This window comes from Lepidochelys olivacea, assembly GCF_965140295.1.
Source record: "Lepidochelys olivacea isolate rLepOli2 genome assembly, chromosome: 23".
Classification (NCBI taxonomy): Eukaryota; Metazoa; Chordata; order Testudines; family Cheloniidae; genus Lepidochelys; species Lepidochelys olivacea.
In genome coordinates, this window is record NC_140433.1 from 6,061,270 (window position 1) to 6,078,975 (window position 17,706).

A 17,706-nucleotide genomic window follows, 5' to 3' on the forward strand; every position below is an offset into this window, starting at 1 on the left:
CTCAAAGCAGGACCAGTCCCCAATTTTTGCCCCAGATCCCTAAATGGGCCCCTCGAGGATTGAACTCGATCTCTTTCATCAGCCACAGCCAGGGGTTTCCTCTCCGAGGTGGGGGCATGGCGGGGCAGATCCCACATCCTGGGGCCCACTGTCTCACCATCGGGCGGGTGGGGTGGGGAAGTGGCCGGCACAGGACACCGGAGAGCCACGGTTGGGAATCTGCCGGGGCACGGCAGCTGTGAGCCACGCCCGGGGAACAAGGCTTAGATCCCAGCTCCCCCCGCACCAGGCCCTGCTGCTGGAGCTAAGGATGGAGCTCCCCAGGATGCCAGAAACAGGCCTTGTATCCTCCCTCTGTCTCACCAGCCACCGGGTGAAAGCCAGCAGGGCCCATCCTGACCCAGATCAGATGGCCCAGCAGCCCAGGTGTGCAGCCCCTGCCTTTTGGGCGAGCTAGAAGGCAGCACCACGCCCTGTTGCTGCAGTTTTGCTGCCCGTGGCAATGAGCCGCTGTCGCCATGGTTTCATTTTATTCCGTTAAATACCGCGGGGGCAGGTGAAATTTCTGGAGGCTCTTCCACACACCCGCCCCCACGTCTGAGGCTCTGGAGTACGGCACACGAATAGAGTGGGGGCTGGTCGCAGGCTTGCCCGTTGCTTGTCTGAGGATAGGACACCAGGCGAGATAAGCTAATCGTCCTGGTCCAGCAGGAGACAGGGGTAAACTGGTGACCAGCCCCCAGCACTTTGGGTTGGATTCCCCTCCCACTCACCTCTATAAGCCTTGCACTTACACAGGCAGCACCCCACGCCTCTGCGAGTTCAAATCCCATCAAATTCAAAGGCAACACATACAAGAAAATCAATGCTTTTTTAATACCACACATAGTTTACCTGTGGAACTCGCTGCCAAAGGGTGTCACCGAGGCCAAGAGCCACAGACCATTCAAAACAGGTGAACACATATCAGGGGTCTGTTTCCCCATCTCTGCACTTGAGGCAAGGATGGCGGGAGGTGGATTTAAGCTCCAATGTACTCTCTAGGCCCTGCCTGGCCCTATTCTCTGTCAGGTAGACCTCAGAGGTGATCTAACTGCTGCTCCATGTCCTAAGGGCCCGATATCTACAGCACAGTGGATTCCAGCTCCATACTCTATCTGCCCCTATAGGCCTGGGGGGAGGAGCAGAGAATAGCCACAGCACAGTGCTTTCTGGCCATGCCCCGATCCACTCACTATGGGCCCCGGTGTGGGGGTGGAGAATAGCCACAGTGCAGTGATCTCTGGCTGTGCCCTGAGTCTCCTCTACACAGGAGGTTGAGAGCAGGGCCCTTATGCCAGCTCCTGCAAGGGTGGTGGGGGGCTGGATTCCCAGGGGGCTTGGAGGGTGTGCTCACCTCAGGCCCATGGAGACATGCCTCTGCACTGACCCCAGCTGAATGTCCCCAGAGTCTCAGCAACAGCTGTGGGCCACAGTGGACTCATATGCGCCCACGTCATTTGTCCACGGGCACTCCAGGGGGGCACTGTGCCCTGCGGAAAGGATACCAGGTGGTGGGGGTTTGCTGGTCCTGCAGACCCTGTGCACCATGCCCCACCCCCAACACCCCCTTCCCTCCATCCCTAGTGGTTCAGTGACTGCTCCCCTGCCCAAGGCCGGGAAAGTCTGAAGGAGTCCACAACCCGGCTCCTCTCTCCTGGCCCCTGGGCCAGCAGGTGGGAAGGGCCCCGAGTTTGATTTTAGCAACAGCTCTCCGAGATCTTGTTGTCCCCAGACTCCCTGGCACCGGGGAGCAGCTCCTTGCCCCCCAGCCTGCCTGCTGGCTGCATCTGGACCGGGATGTAGCAGTAGGATTTGCTGCCCATGGTACCGGCGTAGGGGAGGCGATGCTGCTGGGAGCCACCCATGGAGTTCTCCGAGCTGCAGTTGGAGTCCGCCTCGGCCCCCCTCTTCCCCGGGTGGCTGGGGCGCCGGGGGCAGCCCACCTCAGAGGCCTTGCCGTGCTGGCAGTGGCAGGACGGCCCGTGGCTGCAGCTGTGGCCATGTTTCTCCAGCAGGTCCGCACTCAGCTGGCACCTCTGCCACTTTCTCCTGATCTCAGACTGGACCTGGAGCAGGGCAGAGAAAAGGAGGTGGGAGGGGAGGGTCAGTTGATGCCCAGGGGACGGGATGAGACCCTTGGTTCATGAGGGGCAGAGGGAGACCATAGCAGTGCAAGAGGCTTCACACAAACCAGTGTGGGGTTAAATGATGGTGTGATATTGATATCCCACTGTGTCTTGTAAATGGAGAGAGAGCGAGCTGTACGCAAAGAAAGGGGTTCGCTATCAAAGGCCAGATCCCAGCTGGGGTCACAGAATCATGGAATCTCAGGGTTGGAAGGGACCTCAGGAGGTATCTAGTCCAACCCCCTCCTCAAAGCAGGACCAATCCCCAACTAAATCATCCCAGCCAGGGCTTTATCAAGCCTGACCTTAAAAACCTCTACGGAAGGAGATTCTACCACCTTCCTAGGTAACCCATTCCAGTGCTTCACCACCCTTCTAGTGAAAAAGTTTTTCCTAATATCCAACCTAAACTTCCCACACTGCAACTTGAGACCATTGCTCCTTGTTCTATCATCTGTCACCACTGAGAACAGTCTCTAGATCCATCCTCTTTGGAACCCCCTTTCAGGTAGTTGAAAGCAGCTATCAAATCCCCCCTCATTCTTCTCTTCTGCAGACTAAATAATCCCAGTTCCCTCAGCCTCTCCTCCTAAGTCATGTGCTCCAGACCCCTAATCATTTTTGTTGCCCTCCACTGGACTCTTTCCAATGTTTCCACATCCTTTTTGTAGTGTGGGGCCCAAAACTGGACACAGTACTCCAGATGAGGCCTCACCAATGCCAAATAGAGGCGGATGATCACGTCCCTCAATCTGCTGGCAATGCTCCTACTTATATAGCCCAAACTGCTGTTAGCCTTCTTGGCAACAAGGGCACACTGTTGACTCATATCCAGCTTCTCGTTCGCTGTAACCCCAGGTCCTTTTCTGCAGAACTGCTGCCGAGCCATTCGGTCCCTAGTCTGTAGTGGTGCATGGGATTCTTCTGTCCTAAGTGCAGGATTCTGCCCTTGTCCTTGTTGAACCTCATCAGATTTCTTTTGGCCCAATCCTCCAATTTGTCTAGGGCCCTCTGTATCCTATCCCTACCCTCCAGCGTATCTACCTCTCCTCCCAGTTTAGTGTCATCTGCAAACTTGCTGAGAGTGCAATCCACACCATCCTCCAGATCATTAATGAAGATATTGAACAAAACTGGCCCTGGGACCGACCCTTGGGGCACTGTGCTTGATACCGGCTGCCAACTAGACATGGAGCCATTGATCGCTACCTATTGAGCCCGACGATTTAGCCAGCTTTCTATCCACCTTATAATCCATTCATCCAGCCCACACTTCTTTAACTTGCTGGCAAGAATACTGCGGGAGACCGTGTCAAAAGCTTTGCTAAAGTCAAGTCAATGGGCCGTAGCTCCATTGGAGTCAACGGGGCCAGATCCCAGCTGGTGTAAATGAGCAGAGCTCCCTTGCAGTTCACCAGAGCTCTGCTTATTTACACCAGCTGAGGATCTGGACAAAATAGATCCACTTCAGCCCTGCAAAGGGGTCATCACTGAGACCACCAGCCCCTCTACCCCCCATAAATAATGCATCAGCTCCTGTGCAGTGCCTTGCCTGCACTCCCCAGCCCGGCTCTGCTGCCTGCTCCCCGTGGCATGCCTGCACCACGTGATCCCTCACCCACCACTCTCTGGGAAGGGCGCTGTCCCCCACCCTTTCACCCGGGAGCCGGCACTGCGGCGTGGGAAGGGTTAAGGGGAATCAGAAACGGCTTAGCCCCTGTTGGGGTGTGTCGGGGGGAACCTACCTCCTTGTTGACAAAGCAGTAGAGGATGCTCACCAGAAGACCCTGCAAGACAAGAGCAGATAAAGGCAGGGCTGGGCCCAGCTCCCCTGGGAGACACAAGGGGTGGAGAGGTGGGGTGTGGCTGCCTTTGGGGGACTCCATGCCCAGGCAGGATCCCATGGCTGCTCAGCGTAGAGCTGCCCTCAGCCGACTCCCTACTCAGCCAGCAGCACCTGTGCCCCGCAGGCCTCTGGGTGCCATGGGGCAGGGCTGACCCTACAGCGCCCCACATGGCTTGAGTGGGGGATGCTGGGGACACATCTCTGGCTAAGGGCCTCGGGCTAAGGGGGGCACCTGCAAACAATCCCCAGAGCTGAAGCCCAGCTGCTGCGTAGGGCATCCCGTGCCCTCACCCCCATCCCCCCGGGGCAGGGTGGCCCCGGCACCCCTCTGCCCCAGACCCCACCCCGCCAGCCCTGGGGGCCTCTGCTCCCTACCTGGAAGGAGCTGAGGAAGAGCTCAAAGAAGAGCTTGACGTAGCGCAGCGTGCCCTGGGCCTGCTCCTCCGTCACCAGGGCAAATACCACCTCATGGATGCCCAGCAGTGGAATCAGGGTCAGTGTCGACTTGGCTAACCTGGGAGAGAGCAATAGGGAAGCGGGGCAGTGAATTGCCCCCCTGCCAAGCCCCACAGCCATCCCCCGGGGACAATGCCAAGGGAACCAGCCCTGCCCCCAACTGAGCCCCCGCCCCGCTCCCTGCAGCACGGCGCCCCCTGCTGGGCCCCCGCCCCCCCCTGCAGCATGGCGCCCCCTGCTGAGCCCCCGCCCCCCTCTCCCTGCAGCACGGCGCCCCCTGCTGAGCCCCCGCCCCCCTCCCTGCAGCACGGCGCCCCCTGCTGAGCCCCCGCCCCGCTCCCTGCAGCACGGCGCCCCCCCGCACCCCACTGGGGCATAGGGTCAGCACTGTCTGTGAAGGGAGAGCACCCTGAACTGAGCTCCTGTCTCACTCCCTGCAGCACAGTGCCCCATAGTGCCCCCCTGGTGCCAGCACTGACTGCCAGGGAAGAGTGCTGTGACGCTCGGTGCCTCAAAGCAGCACCCTGGAACCCCCACATTCACCACTGTGAGATGATTGTGATGTGTTTGGGCAATGCCTTGTGAGGTATCATTTTAAAAGCACCTCCCAGCTGGCGCCTGCATCCCTCACCCTCTCCTGCACCCCAACACTCTGCCCCAGCCTGGAGCCCCCCCCCTGCACCCAAACTCCCGCCCAGAAAGAAATTAATATCAAAGCGGTTCTAAGGTAAGAAATAGGCTATTTTGAATTAACTTAACTATATTCTACATATTTTAAGACTGAAATGTAACCACAGAACGGCTTTATGGTCATTAAAAGGCAAGTTTAGTCTAGCGTTAATAGCCTCGATGCCATAATTGTGCTCATTTTGTTTTAAATTAGGAAAAAGACTTGTATCCAGGGGCCCACAGGAGAGTTAATCCGGCCCTGACGCCAGTGGTTCTCAACCAGGGGCACATGTACCCCTGGGGGCACGCACAGCTTTCCAGGGGTCCATCAACTCATCGAGATGTTTGCCTCATTTTACAACAGGCTACACAAAAAGTGCGAGCAAAGTCAGCACCAACTAAAATTTCATACAGATGACGGACTTGTTTCTACTGCTCTATGTACTACACCCTGAAATGTAAGTACAATATTTATATTCCAGCGGATTTATTTGATAATTGTCTGGTAAAAAGGAGAAAGTCAGCAATTTGTCAGTATTAGTGTGCTGTGACACTTCTGTATTTTTAGGTCTGAATTTGTAAGCAAGCAGCTTTTAAGTGAGGTGAAACTTGGAGAACGCAAGACCAATCAGACTCCTGAAAGGGGTATAAAGTCTGGAAAGGTTGAAAACCACTGATGTACTCAAAGGAGACTGTCTGACCCCAATGTCACAGAAGGGACAGCTGGAAGAAAGTGTAAAAGAGGGACAGTGACATCGTCACTTGGCCTCTTCCCCCGCTCCCCTCATCTCAACACCTGGAAAATCGTCTGGAAGACAAAGACTTTGAACTGGGGAGATTGGTCCCAGGCTGGAAGGGAACCCAGTCTTTGTATTGAGGAGCTGTGAACTGCCTGTAACATCTGTTAGGGTTGAATCAAGAGACACTGTTTGATTCAAATCCTGCGTAGTTTGTTAAAGTTCGAATTTAGACTGCGTTTCTATTTTTATTTCTTAGGTAACCAACTTGGATCTCTCTGCCTGCTACCTATAATAATTTAAAATCTGTCTTTCTATAGTTAAAAAATCTGTTTTATATTTTACCTAGAACAGTGTGCTTTCGGTTGAAGTGCTCGGGAAATCTCAGCTCAGATTACAAAGGCTGGTGCTTGGCCACTTTCCTTTGACCAAGTGGCGAACTAATTAATGAGTTTGCACTGTCCAAGGGCGTCTTGAGCTGGTATATTTCCAGAGTGCCAGGCTGGGGTGACTGGCTGGTGCCTCTCTCTGTAGGATTCATGAGTGGCACAGGGAGCATTCATGCAGTTTGGTTGGGTGTAGGCTCCACAGGCTGGTGGCTGGGTGATCACGATGCCTGGAGGGGTTTTGCTGTTTGCCACTGGCATAGCTTTGTGTGACACTGCTGGGTGGACAGTTAAGGGGGCACCACGGTCCCACAGGTCCAGGTTGTACCACGGGGATCCCATCACAAGTGTCCCCTTGTGAGCCCCCACCCCACTCTGCAGCACAGCGCCCCCTAGTGCCCCACTGGAACCCTGGGGTCAGTACTGACTGCGAGGGGAGAGTGCCCCGAGTGAGCCCCCACCCCACTCTGCAGCACAGCGCCCCCTAGTGCCCCACTGGAACCCTGGGGTCAGTACTGACTGCGAGGGGAGAGTGCCCCGAGTGAGCCCCCACCCCACTCTGCAGCACAGCGCCCCCTAGTGCCCCACTGGAACCCTGGGGTCAGTACTGACTGCGAGGGGAGAGTGCCCCGAGTGAGCCCCCACCCCACTCTGCAGCACAGCGCCCCCTAGTGCCCCACTGGAACCCTGGGGTCAGTACTGACTGCGAGGGGAGAGTGCCCCGAGTGAGCCCCCACCCCACTCTGCAGCACAGCGCCCCCTAGTGCCCCACTGGGACATTGAGGCCAGCACTGACTGCCGGAGAAGCGTGTCCCTAGTGAGCCCTTGCCCTGTTCCCTGGATTTGTCCCACTGCAAGTGGTACCACCTCACTTAGCTTGCCAGATCTAAGAGCCAGAGTCAATGCTGCTGCAGGGAGCCAGGGCGCCCAGCGGGGGGCGCCGCAAGGGGTAGCCCCTGCCTACCTCAACTTGTAGTCCGTGTAGCGCATCTGGTGAGCCCGGAGTTTGGAGACCAGGATCTTAATGATGCGGACAAATATGACAAAGTTAACCTGGGGGAGAGAGAGTAAGTTACTCCCCACTGGTACCCTCTGCCCTGGGGATGGGCTGGGAGCCCCTGAAGCAGGGCTGGTGTTTCCATAGGGGAGGGACAGTGGTTCTTTATACATGGGGAGGAGAAAGCATCACCCCCCAGGTGCCAGCGTTCCCACCCCGCACCCCATAGCGCCGTGTGCTGGGCGAGACCAGGACTGGAGTAGCCGGGAGCTCTCCTCACAGCCAGAGCCCTCACCTTGCTCCCCACAGCGCCCCCTCCTGGGTGAGACTGGGAATGGAGAAGCCAGAAGTTCCCCCCACAGCCAGCGCCCTCCCCCTTCCCCACAGCACCCCCTGCTGGGCGAGACCAGGACTGGAGTAGCCGGGAGCTCTCCTCACAGCCAGAGCCCTCACCTTGCTCCCCACAGCGCCCCCTCCTGGGTGAGACTGGGAATGGAGAAGCCAGAAGTTCCCCCCACAGCCAGCGCCCTCCCCCTTCCCCACAGCACCCCCTGCTGGGCGAGACCAGGACTGGAGTAGCTGCCTCTTGGCTGTCTGAAGAACAGTGGGTGTTTGTAACTCACCAGGATGGCCAGCAGGATGGGGCAGCGGATAATCCACCAATAGGCCATGTTATCATTTCTCTCCCAGCACCTGGAAAACCAACTCACATCAAACTGGCTGGGAGGGAGGAACCTGCACAGCCAGGTAGGGTGGTGACAGGGACTTAGCAGCCTTCCAAGTGGCACCAATCTTCTCTCTCCCCCTGTGAGCACAGTTCTGTCTGTGACCCAGATCCGCTGAGGGCCGGCCTTTGCTCCCCACCAGTGCCAAAGAATTTAAGGACAGAAAGGGCCACCAGATCATCCGGCCTGAGCTTCTGTGAGCACCCACCACTAAACCCCACCCAGCTGCCCCCACCCCAAGCCCGACAACATGCGTTAGATCAAAGTATTACAGCCCCCAGGAGACTAAATGCTCATGGGCCACAGGCAGAGAACAGCAGGGACCGATGGGCATGGGGGCCCAGCCAATGTCAGGGGACTGATTGGGCAATCCATACCGCACACTGCACAGGAAGGGGAAAAAGTCTCCCAAGGCCACAGCCAGTCTGACCTGGGGGCAAATTCCTTCCACAGCCCAAATCCGACTCTGATCAAGAACCAGCCAGCCAAGCACCTGCGAGGGAATTCTCGGCGTCGCCCTGAGCCACCCAGTCCAGGGTCCCATTGCCAGCTGTCTACATGATGCTTCAGAGGAAGGAGACTAAAAAACCCCAAATCCAGAATCCACCGGGGGGAGGGGGGAAATCAGGTGGCTGGAGCCAGTGGTTCTCAACCAGGTTTCAGGGGGTCCGCCAAGCATGGTCAGCATTTGACTCATTAGGACCCGGGGCAGAAAGCCGAAGTCCCGCCATGCAGGACTGCAAGAAAAAGGTCGAGAACCCCTGGCTGGAGCACGTAAGAGCCTCGGACCTGTTACTCGTGCTGACTAGCAGAATTAGCCCGTTCGCTGAGACACCAGAGATGGCTGGGTCAAGCCCTCCAAGCGACGCTCACGTGTGGAGCTGGGGTCGCAAAGTGCTGTAAATGCAGCGAGGTCATACGCTCACGTTTACATGGGTGTGGAGCAGGGGTGGGGAAACCGGCGCCCGTCTTGGGCTGGAGTCGCTCAGGGCGTTTGAGTCGACATGGGGTTTTGGACAAGACGTGACTTTTCCATCAAAATGGAAATATTCGTTTTTAGCCAATTTCCCCCCTCGTGTTTTTGGCAACTGAAGGCTGAGAAATTTTGGCTGAAATCCTAAGCTCGTTCCTTTTTTAAACATCAGGGTTTGGATTTTCGACGAAAACCTGGACGTTTTTGAAGAAAACAAAAAACGGATTTTTAAACTTTTCCCCTCAAAATGTTTCCTGGCACCAAACCCCTCGTTTCCCGCCCTGCTCCCCAGAGACTCCTCTGACAAGGTCACCCCAAGTTTGAGGATTTCCAAGCACTTTCTTTCTGTGCTGGACCCCAAGCTGGAGAGATTTCGCTGACCGGACTTACTGGTTGTTTTCATAGAGGTATCTGATGATCACCCAGGGAATGACAAACAGGATGGGGGCTCCTAGATGGACAGACAGACGCAGCAGTTAGGGTTTTGTTCTCCAGCCCCACCCGCGAGATTTCCCCCTGTGTACAGCGTCATGCACTCTAGGATTTTCCCTCTCCTCTCCGGTGGGTGCATCTCTGCCACGGGTACGAGTGCTAGTGGAGACAGGACTCCGGCGCGTTACCCACCGGGATGCCTCGACCTGCTGTGAAACACCACAGGAGTTGTGGGTGGAGTCCCACGCTGCCCTTGGCAGTGGAGCGGGGCCAGGCTGGGGCAAGCATCTAAAGGGGATTCTTTCAGGGGGCTGCCGGATGCAGACGTACCCTGGGGTCCTTTCCAGCTCCCAGCCTGCGCTGCCTAGGGCAGTGGTGGGCAACCCGCATCCCACGGACCACTCGCGGCCCATCAGGGTCATCCACTGGCGGGCCGTGAGACAGTTGTTTACATTGACCGTCCGCAGGCATGGCCGCCCGCAGCTCTCAGTGGCTGCGGTTTGCTGTTCCCGGCCAACGGGAGCCGTGGGAAGCAACGCGGGCTGGCCGCCACTGGCCTAGGATCACCAGAGGGGTCTTCCTATGTCCCGGCCAGCACTGCAGTACCTCCGCCACGCCCCTTCCCGGCCGTGCCCGCGCGGCCCCACTCACCCCATCCGACAAGCAGGTAGCCCACAAAGCAGCTCTCCTCCGAGATGGCCATCAGCACAAGCAGGTTGCGGAGGTAGAGTCCTTCCACCAGCAGCCAGTAGTAGTTGGCCCCCACGCAGTACTGGGTCAGGACCTGAGCCAGGCGGCAGCCGGCAGCAGCCTGAGCTCCCGGGGAAGCGGGGAGAGGAGCAGAGAGAGGGAGGGAGAGATGGGAATGCTGGAGGGTGGCGGATGGAGGAGCCCCGTCAGGTCACAGCCAGCCCATCCTCGCTCGGGGCAGGGGCGTCCCCTACAGTCAGTCCCCCCATGGCTTGGCCCAGATTCCCATGGGATGGGCTCCCAGCCCTTCCTCTGGGGAGCAACTCCCCTGCCCCACAGATTTTCGAGTCAGGAAGCTTTGCCCAGAATCCAGCCTCAGTTTCCCTATACTGCCTTTCGTCCCATCGTTCAGAGTAATTCCCCTTCCTCTGTGGTGGGGACACTCTACGGATACGCAGGTGGATCCCTCCCACCCCTGGATTACCTCGCTGATCCCACGCCTAACCCCACTGCCCACGGTGCCTGTTGGGAGTGGGTCAGCCTGGGGCCAGGTCCCCAGCTGGTGTAAACGGGCCAGAGCTCCACTGGGGCTGGATCACAGCTGACGCGGCTCCAGGAATTTCAATGCTGATTTAAGCCAGCTGGGATATGGCCCAGACTGCCTAGCTGCTGATCTTGGGGGTCCCCGGGCTTTCACCCCCGATGTACGGGGTGCTCCCTGCAGTGCCCTGCTTGGAGGTAGGGATTCCCCCCAGCCCCACCTCCCCAGGGTCAGAAAGGGGCTCAGCTGGCTGGATCGGCCCCCTCTGGGAGTGAAGCTGCTGGAGCCATGCCCAGGGCCGGGCAGTACCTGGTCTCCGAGGAGATGGAAGAGCTCCCCTTCGTGCTGCAGGTCCTTGGAGAAGCGCACGCGGAGCAGGGCGTCCCGGGTGAGGATGGAGACGGCCCGCAGCATGAACGAGAGGAAGAGGTTCACGTGGATGTAGTTGCGGGTACACCTCAGCTTCCTGCAGAGGGGGTGGGACCACCAGTCAGGGGGGTGGGGGGGCTGCCTAGGGCTGCATGGGCAGCTGCACTCCAGCATTGAAACGAATCAGCTGTGGCCGTCTACACCGAGCCCCTGCAAGCCTCACCGGGCACTGACCCCGGGCCGGGCCCTTACGCCGAGGGAGCCGTGCAGCCAGCCCTCGAGGGAGCCGTGCACAAGCACTGAGCCAGCGTATGAAGACAGCTGGACTGCACAGCGCCGGGCTCTGTGCATCACGTAACCCAGCGCTGGGGCCCTGGGCATGACGCCGACTAAGCAGGAGTGAAACTGGCCAACGCCAGAAACGGACAGCCCCAGTAACTAAAAATCAAGAGGAGCCATCCAGGCCTGATCCCAGTCTCGCTCACTCCGGTTTTATACTGGGCAACTCTGCAGGCCCGACTCCATGCGCCCCATCCACACGGAGCAAACCAAGAGCAAATGGAGCGTCAAACAGGAGTGACTCCTCCAGTAAAGGGAGTGTCAGACTGGGGACCGGCACCCCATCAGGCCCAAATCCAGGATCAGGCCCTTCATCACTAAAGGAAACTTGCTTTTTTACTAGGCAGACAGTACAAATGAAACCCAATGGGTCCGTACCCTGCCCTGCGACCTGGGTGCAAATCCCGAATGACCTCAGTGCATGACCATCTGCACTTCCTCAAGAGCCACTGACATCAGGATCTGGAGCATGAACTCCATCATGCCCATCGGCTCTGCCATACCTGAAAGCCAGGAGCAGCACCAGGGCGAGCAGCAGAGAGACCAGCGAGAGGGAGTAGCCCACAGTGTACATCAGCCGGAACTGCTCCAGGAGCCGCACCTGCTTCTGCAAAGGGACGCGGCGGAGGGTCAGGTCCAGGCTCCTTGCCCCTTCCTTCGACCCCTCCCTCCGCCCCACCCCGGCCACTCGGAGCATTTACAGGGGAGGGCGCCCCCTGCTGGGACAATCAGGGACTGGCACAGGCATTGATCTGCAAACTGAGAGCGGGGCCCCAGGTGCCGGCTCCTTCCGTCCAGCGCCGCATCCAGCCAACAGATCCCTCCGGCGCTGGAGGGACAGAGCCAGCAGGAGCTCGGAGGGAATCTGGCTCAGGAGGGAGCTGGAGGCTGGGTTGGGAGCAGCAGGAGAGAAAGCCGTGTAGCTGGGGAGCTGGGACTGGAGGACTGAGAGCCAGGCTGGGAAGCAGCCTGTGGCTGGCAGGGGCACTGACCTGGAAGGGGTGTTCTGTGCTGAGATCCTCGCACTGCGAGTGGTCCCTCCAGGGCAGCCCCGACTCGTCCGTCACCCACTGGCCAGCCGGGCCGCAGAGCCGCATTACGAACCCGCCACGAACTGCCGGGGAGGAGACCAGAGGGAGCCAAGTGGCAGGCGGGGCGGGTCAGCCACAGCCATGCCACCACCGCCCACAGAGGTCCCCCGCCCTGCCCTTAAAGTGGCCCCTGCAGCCTCCGTAATGGGGGTGTGGGGACGCAAAGGTTAACATCCCCATACCCTGCGTGGGCCTGAGCTCGGAGCTGACACCCGCAGGCCTGGCCCTCTGCAAAGCAGCCCCAGGCCCCTACCCTGGAGCCCCACCAGCATGTAGCTAAGATCAGCATCGGGCCCCGTAGCTCAGGGATGGCTTCCACCCAGGAGGCAGGTCCCAGCAGGCGGCCCGAGGGGGTGGGCGGGGAAGAGAGTGTGGCTGCAAGGAGCCCCGGAGGAAGGGATATTTACCGTGGTGATGCCAGGGCAGGTACCATGGGCAGGGCACCATGGCGGTGGTGTTGGGCAGCGTGTCCCTCCAGCAGGCGTACATGTCGAAGGTCCGGTTACACACCAGGCCTGGGAGGGGACGAAGATAAGAGGCTGTTTAAAAGACTCGCACGTCACAGAGCCGGGCAAACGCCAGGCACGGAGGCCTGGGCAGCCGCAGCCGCACATGTGCAAATCACATTCACACATGTGTGACCCATGCACGGCAAGCGGGCCTAAACGACCACAGACATGGGCAAGTCACGCCATAGGCGCCAACTCCGGGGGTGCCCCGGGGCTCAAGCACCCACAGAAAAAAACCAGGGGTCAGCACCCACCAGCCACAGTGGCTCTGGCCCGGGAGCTGGCCATTGATCAGCTGTTCAGCAGGCACAGGGGCCAGCCGCGAATCAGCAAGTAGCTGGCGGGAGGCACTCAGGTTGGGGGGCAGAAAGGAGCGAGTGGCGGGAGGGGGGACCTCCGGGAAAGGGGCAGAGCAGGGGCGGGAAGAGGTGGAGGGAGAGGGGGTCACGGAGGAAGAGGCCAAGTGAGGGCGGGGCCTCCGGGCGGAGTGGGGGCAGAGCACCCACCGGGAAAAACCACAGTCAGCGCCTGTGAGTCACGCGCACGTGTGTAAACCACACACACAAACTCACCTACACAAATATGTGCAAATCATGTGCACGTGTGCAACTCACACACACAAACTTCCCTCTGCAAACACAGACACGTGCAAATCACATGCAGGTGTGCAAACCACACACCCACAAACGCCTCTGCACACACAGACACACACAAATCACACACACGCATAGAAACGCACTTGCACAGCCATCCCCATCCAGGCAGCTCCCCCAGGCACATGCCAGCCACACGCGTGCACACGCAAAAGAGGGTACACACACAGACGCGACACTCAGGCATGCACGTGGGTCACACCAGCACACTATCCCATGGAAGCACACACAACGTGGGTTCGCAAACATGGCAGCACGTGCCGAGAGGAGGAGCTGGGATGCATGAGCGAGTGCCAGGTGCATTCATGAGACCCGCTGGCCCCCACCCCAGCCCCAGCCCAGGAGGAACAACCCGCTCCTCTCACCTGCGGGATACGGCTCCTCGGCCATGCTGCGCTCACAGTCCTGCTGGTACTGCCTCCAGGCCGCAAATGTATCCTTGGCTGACTTCTCTGAGGAGCCCGCCTGCAACGGGATTGGAGTCAGGGCAAAGGGCTCGGGGCGCAGCCGGGTCCCTGTTCCCCTGAATAGACTGCAGCCCAAGGGCTCACGTGGGGGAAAATACAATTCCTGGATACTCCAGTCCCAGCCTCTCCCAGCAGGGGGCGCTGTGGGGCGGGGGGGCGCTGGCGGCGGGGGAGCTCCCAGCTACTCCAGCCTCGGTCTCACCCTGTAGGGGGAGCTGTGGGGAGCGGGGCAGGAGCTGGATGTGCGGGGAGCTCCCAGCTACGCTGGCCCCGGCCTCTCCCAGCAGGGGGCACTGTGGGGCGGGGGGGCGCTGGCGGCGGGGGAGCTCCCAGCTACTCCAGCCTCGGTCTCACCCTGTAGGGGGAGCTGTGGGGAGCGGGGCAGGAGCTGGATGTGCGGGGAGCTCCCAGCTACGCTGGCCCCGGCCTCTCCCAGCAGGGGGCACTGTGGGGCGGGGGGGCGCTGGCGGCGGGGGAGCTCCCAGCTACTCCAGCCTCGGTCTCACCCTGTAGGGGGAGCTGTGGGGAGTGGGGCAGGAGCTGGATGTGCGGGGAGCTCCCGGCTACGCTGACCCCGGCCTCTCCCAGCAGGGGGCACTGTGGGGCGGGGGGGCGCTGGCGGCGGGGGAGCTCCCAGCTACTCCAGCCTCGGTCTCACCCTGTAGGGGGAGCTGTGGGGAGTGGGGCAGGAGCTGGCTGTGGGCCGCCTCTCCCAGCTGCGGTGGGAACTGAGATGGAACAACGGGGGTCTGAGGTGCTGCCTGGGGGGGGCACTGAGCTGAGCGCCAGCCGTGGGGGGGGGCACTGGGGCACAGTCTCACCTCCACTGTTCCCTGGAGCGTCGCAAGCAGCAGGAAGAGAGTAAGAGGCTTCCACATGCTTCGGCGGCAGTGCAGACATGAGGCCAGCGAGCGGCATCCGGCTCAGGGATCCTGCAGGCGCTGGCAGCTGTCTCTGTCCCTCTCCAGCGGAGCTGGGGTGCACCCGGGGAGAGGCGCCCTAGGGAGAAGCAGCCAACCCAGGGATGGATTGGCAATGGGGCTCCCTGCTGGTCTCAACTGCAGAGCAGAGGCCAGGGCACCTGTCCCCCTCTCCAACAGATCTCCCATCGGAAAAGCCGGGAGCTCTGCCCTCCCGGCCCTCAAGCAGAGGGATCTGATGCCACGGGGATGGACACAGATAGATCCCACCCTCAAGCAGGGCTCTCACCCCCTCTGCTTCCCCCCGCCCTCCTGAGCAGGACCTGGTTCCCGTGAGAACCTGCAGGCAGCAGCAGCTGGTGGGAAGGGACTATTTATAGGGCACATTAGACGTGTCGTCCTGCTGCGATCCAGGGCCCTGACGGAGTGAGCCGGGTTCGGGCGGGTGGGAGGTTCAGCAGGGAGCCCGGGATAAATACAGCGCCTGAGACCTGACAGTGGGAGGAAGCTCCCCGGAGGGAGGGAGATCGGGGCAGGGAAGTGTCTCCAGTACACTGTCCACAGACAGGCCTGGGGGCAGGGGAGCAGGCCGCTTCTACAGGGGGCAACAATAAGGGGTTTTCCTCCCAGTCTATAGGGTTTCGGAGGACCATCCCGATATAAGGGGCTTTGTCTTATATAGGCAACTATGCCCCCCCCCCCAAAAAAAAAGTGTCCCGATTTTTCACACTTGCTATCTGGTCACCCTAATAAGGTTCCTGAGATGCAGCCACCTCTGGGGTGGGGCACAGGAGCTGCTCAACCGCTGTCCTGCAGCCCAGTTGAGGACAGGATGCGAAGACTCTTGTCTCCTGTTGAAACTGCAGCAGGCAGGAATTTCGTTACCCACCCGCACCCTTCTCGGAACAGCTGCGTTTCCTGGTGCCAGGGAAGCTCACACCGATTGGGAGGTGTCGATGGGCCATTGACCCCCAGCCCCCGGTGCCGCTCCCCTCCGCTGCCCCAACAAGAGACCAGAGGGTCTTTGCCCCAGAGTGGATGGCGTTGATGTAACCATGGTTTCCATGGTGCTGGGGGGCCCTGGGGCCCCAGAGCGGAAAGCTGCTCTCTCCCCCCAGCTCCCTGTGGGGGGACGCAGGCCTAAAGAAAGAGCCAACCCCAGCCTGGCATCACTGTCCCCGACCAACCCTCCCTTCTGCCCCCCCCCCCCCGCCGCATGGGCCAGAAGCTCCCTCAGCTCCCAAGCCGATAAGCCCATCCCAGTCCTGAGTTCGCCAGACCTCAGCTTCCCCGTGCAAACCCTTCCCTGGCTTCTTCGCGCTCCCAAGGCATTGTTAGCCTGACGGGGCTGACCTGGGGGGCAGGTCCAGGGGAACATCTCCTTCTAGGCCACTTGTCTTACTTCTTCCCTAGTACTGGCGGATGGGGCCCGTGGTTGGGCCTGGGAGTCAGGACTCCTGGATTCTGTCCCGGGCTCTGGGGTCCACTGGTTGGAGCGGGAGGGCTGGGAGTCAGGACACCTGGGTTCTGTCCCTGGCTCTGAGAGGGGTCTAATTAATTGAGTAGCAAATTCCCACTGGTCTTGTCCTGTAACAACCCTGCCTCTTGGCAAAGGCCTGGAAATAATGCTAGAAAAATGAATCCCAGAGGAAATCCAGACAGTGTCAGACCCACAAGTGTGTGGGGGATGGAGATTTGAACCCTCACCCTTCAGCAGCCAAGGCACAATCCCCTACAGCCTGAGTGAGGGTTGCTGCCTGGCCAGCTTTGCCTAGCCCTTTTCGGGGGTAGCTGTGCTGGGAAATTGGTACGGTGTCCAGCGCCAGCTGGACGAGCTCAGAACCGCCCCAGACGCCCTGGGGCTTTGCACCTCAAAGGAGGCGGCCCTTGCAGAGCTGACTCCTCCAGCTCTGGGTCAGCAGCAGGTGTTGCCCTGGCTGAGGGCTGGGAAGCCAGGGTATTACACAGGCGGACTCCCCCAGGTTCTGCCCCACGGTTACCAGGTCCCCCCACCCCAGGGTGCGCTGACTGGGGCTGACGCCCCCTGTGGGAGAGAAGCAGCTCTCCAAGTGGTTGGGATGTCAGGTGAAGCTCTAGTACTGTGGTTTTGAAACTTTTTTCATTTGTGGACCCCTAAAAATATTTCAGATGGAGGTACGGAAATCTTAGACACAGTGTCTGCGGACCCCAGGTTGAAAACCACTGCTCTAAAGGGATCAGATGCCCTAGGGGGTGGGAAAACCAAAGACCCTCTGTGCCCCACGCATGTGACCACAAAGTCTGGCCCCTGCTAGTCCCTGTGGTGCAGACACCAGGATATATCACTACGGCTGGGGAAGGGAATGGCACATCCTGGGGCTTGGGCGGGAGAGGCCCTGGGTGTCGCTGTCTGAGATTCAGGACACACGGGGAGCGTCACAGCTGGCCTTGGACTTTGCTCCCGGGATAGGCTGGTGAGATGCAGCGGGTGGGTGGGGCTGCCTGGGATATGCAGACACGGGGGACCCAGACCTGCCCAGAATGCCCATGGAGAAAGCACCAAAGGCTGCTGGAAACCTGGTGGTGAGGGAACTGGCCCCACTTGGGCTGACAGTGGGGTTTGAACCTGCAACCCCCTGTGCTGAATACCCTGCTGCAGAACTGAAGAGCCAAGCCCCAGAGTTGGCTGCTAGAGCTGACCAAGAAACAGTGCAGCAGCCACACGTGGGGAGGCAAAGACCCTCTTCCCCTCGTGTGGG

The 17,706-nt window shown here is 59.7% G+C and overlaps 2 protein-coding genes across 2 annotated transcripts in view; both read right to left on the bottom strand.

The window, feature by feature from the left end:
- Positions 1-17,706, bottom strand: part of LOC311511711 (peptidoglycan-recognition protein 2-like) — a 253,171-nt gene that overhangs the window by 224,501 nt on the left and 10,964 nt on the right. The window lies entirely within an intron of this gene.
- Positions 853-15,021, bottom strand: GIPR (gastric inhibitory polypeptide receptor). The gene is made up of 13 exons (XM_084612972.1): positions 14,870-15,021; positions 13,947-14,046; positions 12,827-12,934; positions 12,321-12,442; positions 11,832-11,935; positions 10,930-11,086; positions 10,041-10,200; positions 9,348-9,408; positions 7,883-7,952; positions 7,227-7,315; positions 4,390-4,528; positions 3,914-3,955; positions 853-2,108 (listed from the first exon to the last, which is right to left on the bottom strand). Exons 1-13 carry the CDS (start codon positions 14,924-14,926, stop codon positions 1,740-1,742), a joined length of 1,578 nt encoding a protein of 525 aa, XP_084469098.1. The 5' UTR covers positions 14,927-15,021; the 3' UTR covers positions 853-1,739.

What these genes read in the sequence shown, in the direction of transcription:
- GIPR (XM_084612972.1), bottom strand. Translation starts at nt 14,926, where the DNA reads ATGTGGAAGCCTCTTACTCTCTTCCTGCTGCTTGCGACGCTCCAGGGA. An exon ending in CGCTCCAGGGAACAGTGGAG is followed by an intron (nt 14,047 to 14,869) that starts GTGAGACTGTGC and finishes ATCCCGTTGCAG; the next exon opens with GCGGGCTCCTCAGAGAAGTC. An exon ending in CCTGCCCTGGCATCACCACG is followed by an intron (nt 12,443 to 12,826) that starts GTAAATATCCCT and finishes CCTCCCCGGCAG; the next exon opens with TTCGTGGCGGGTTCGTAATG.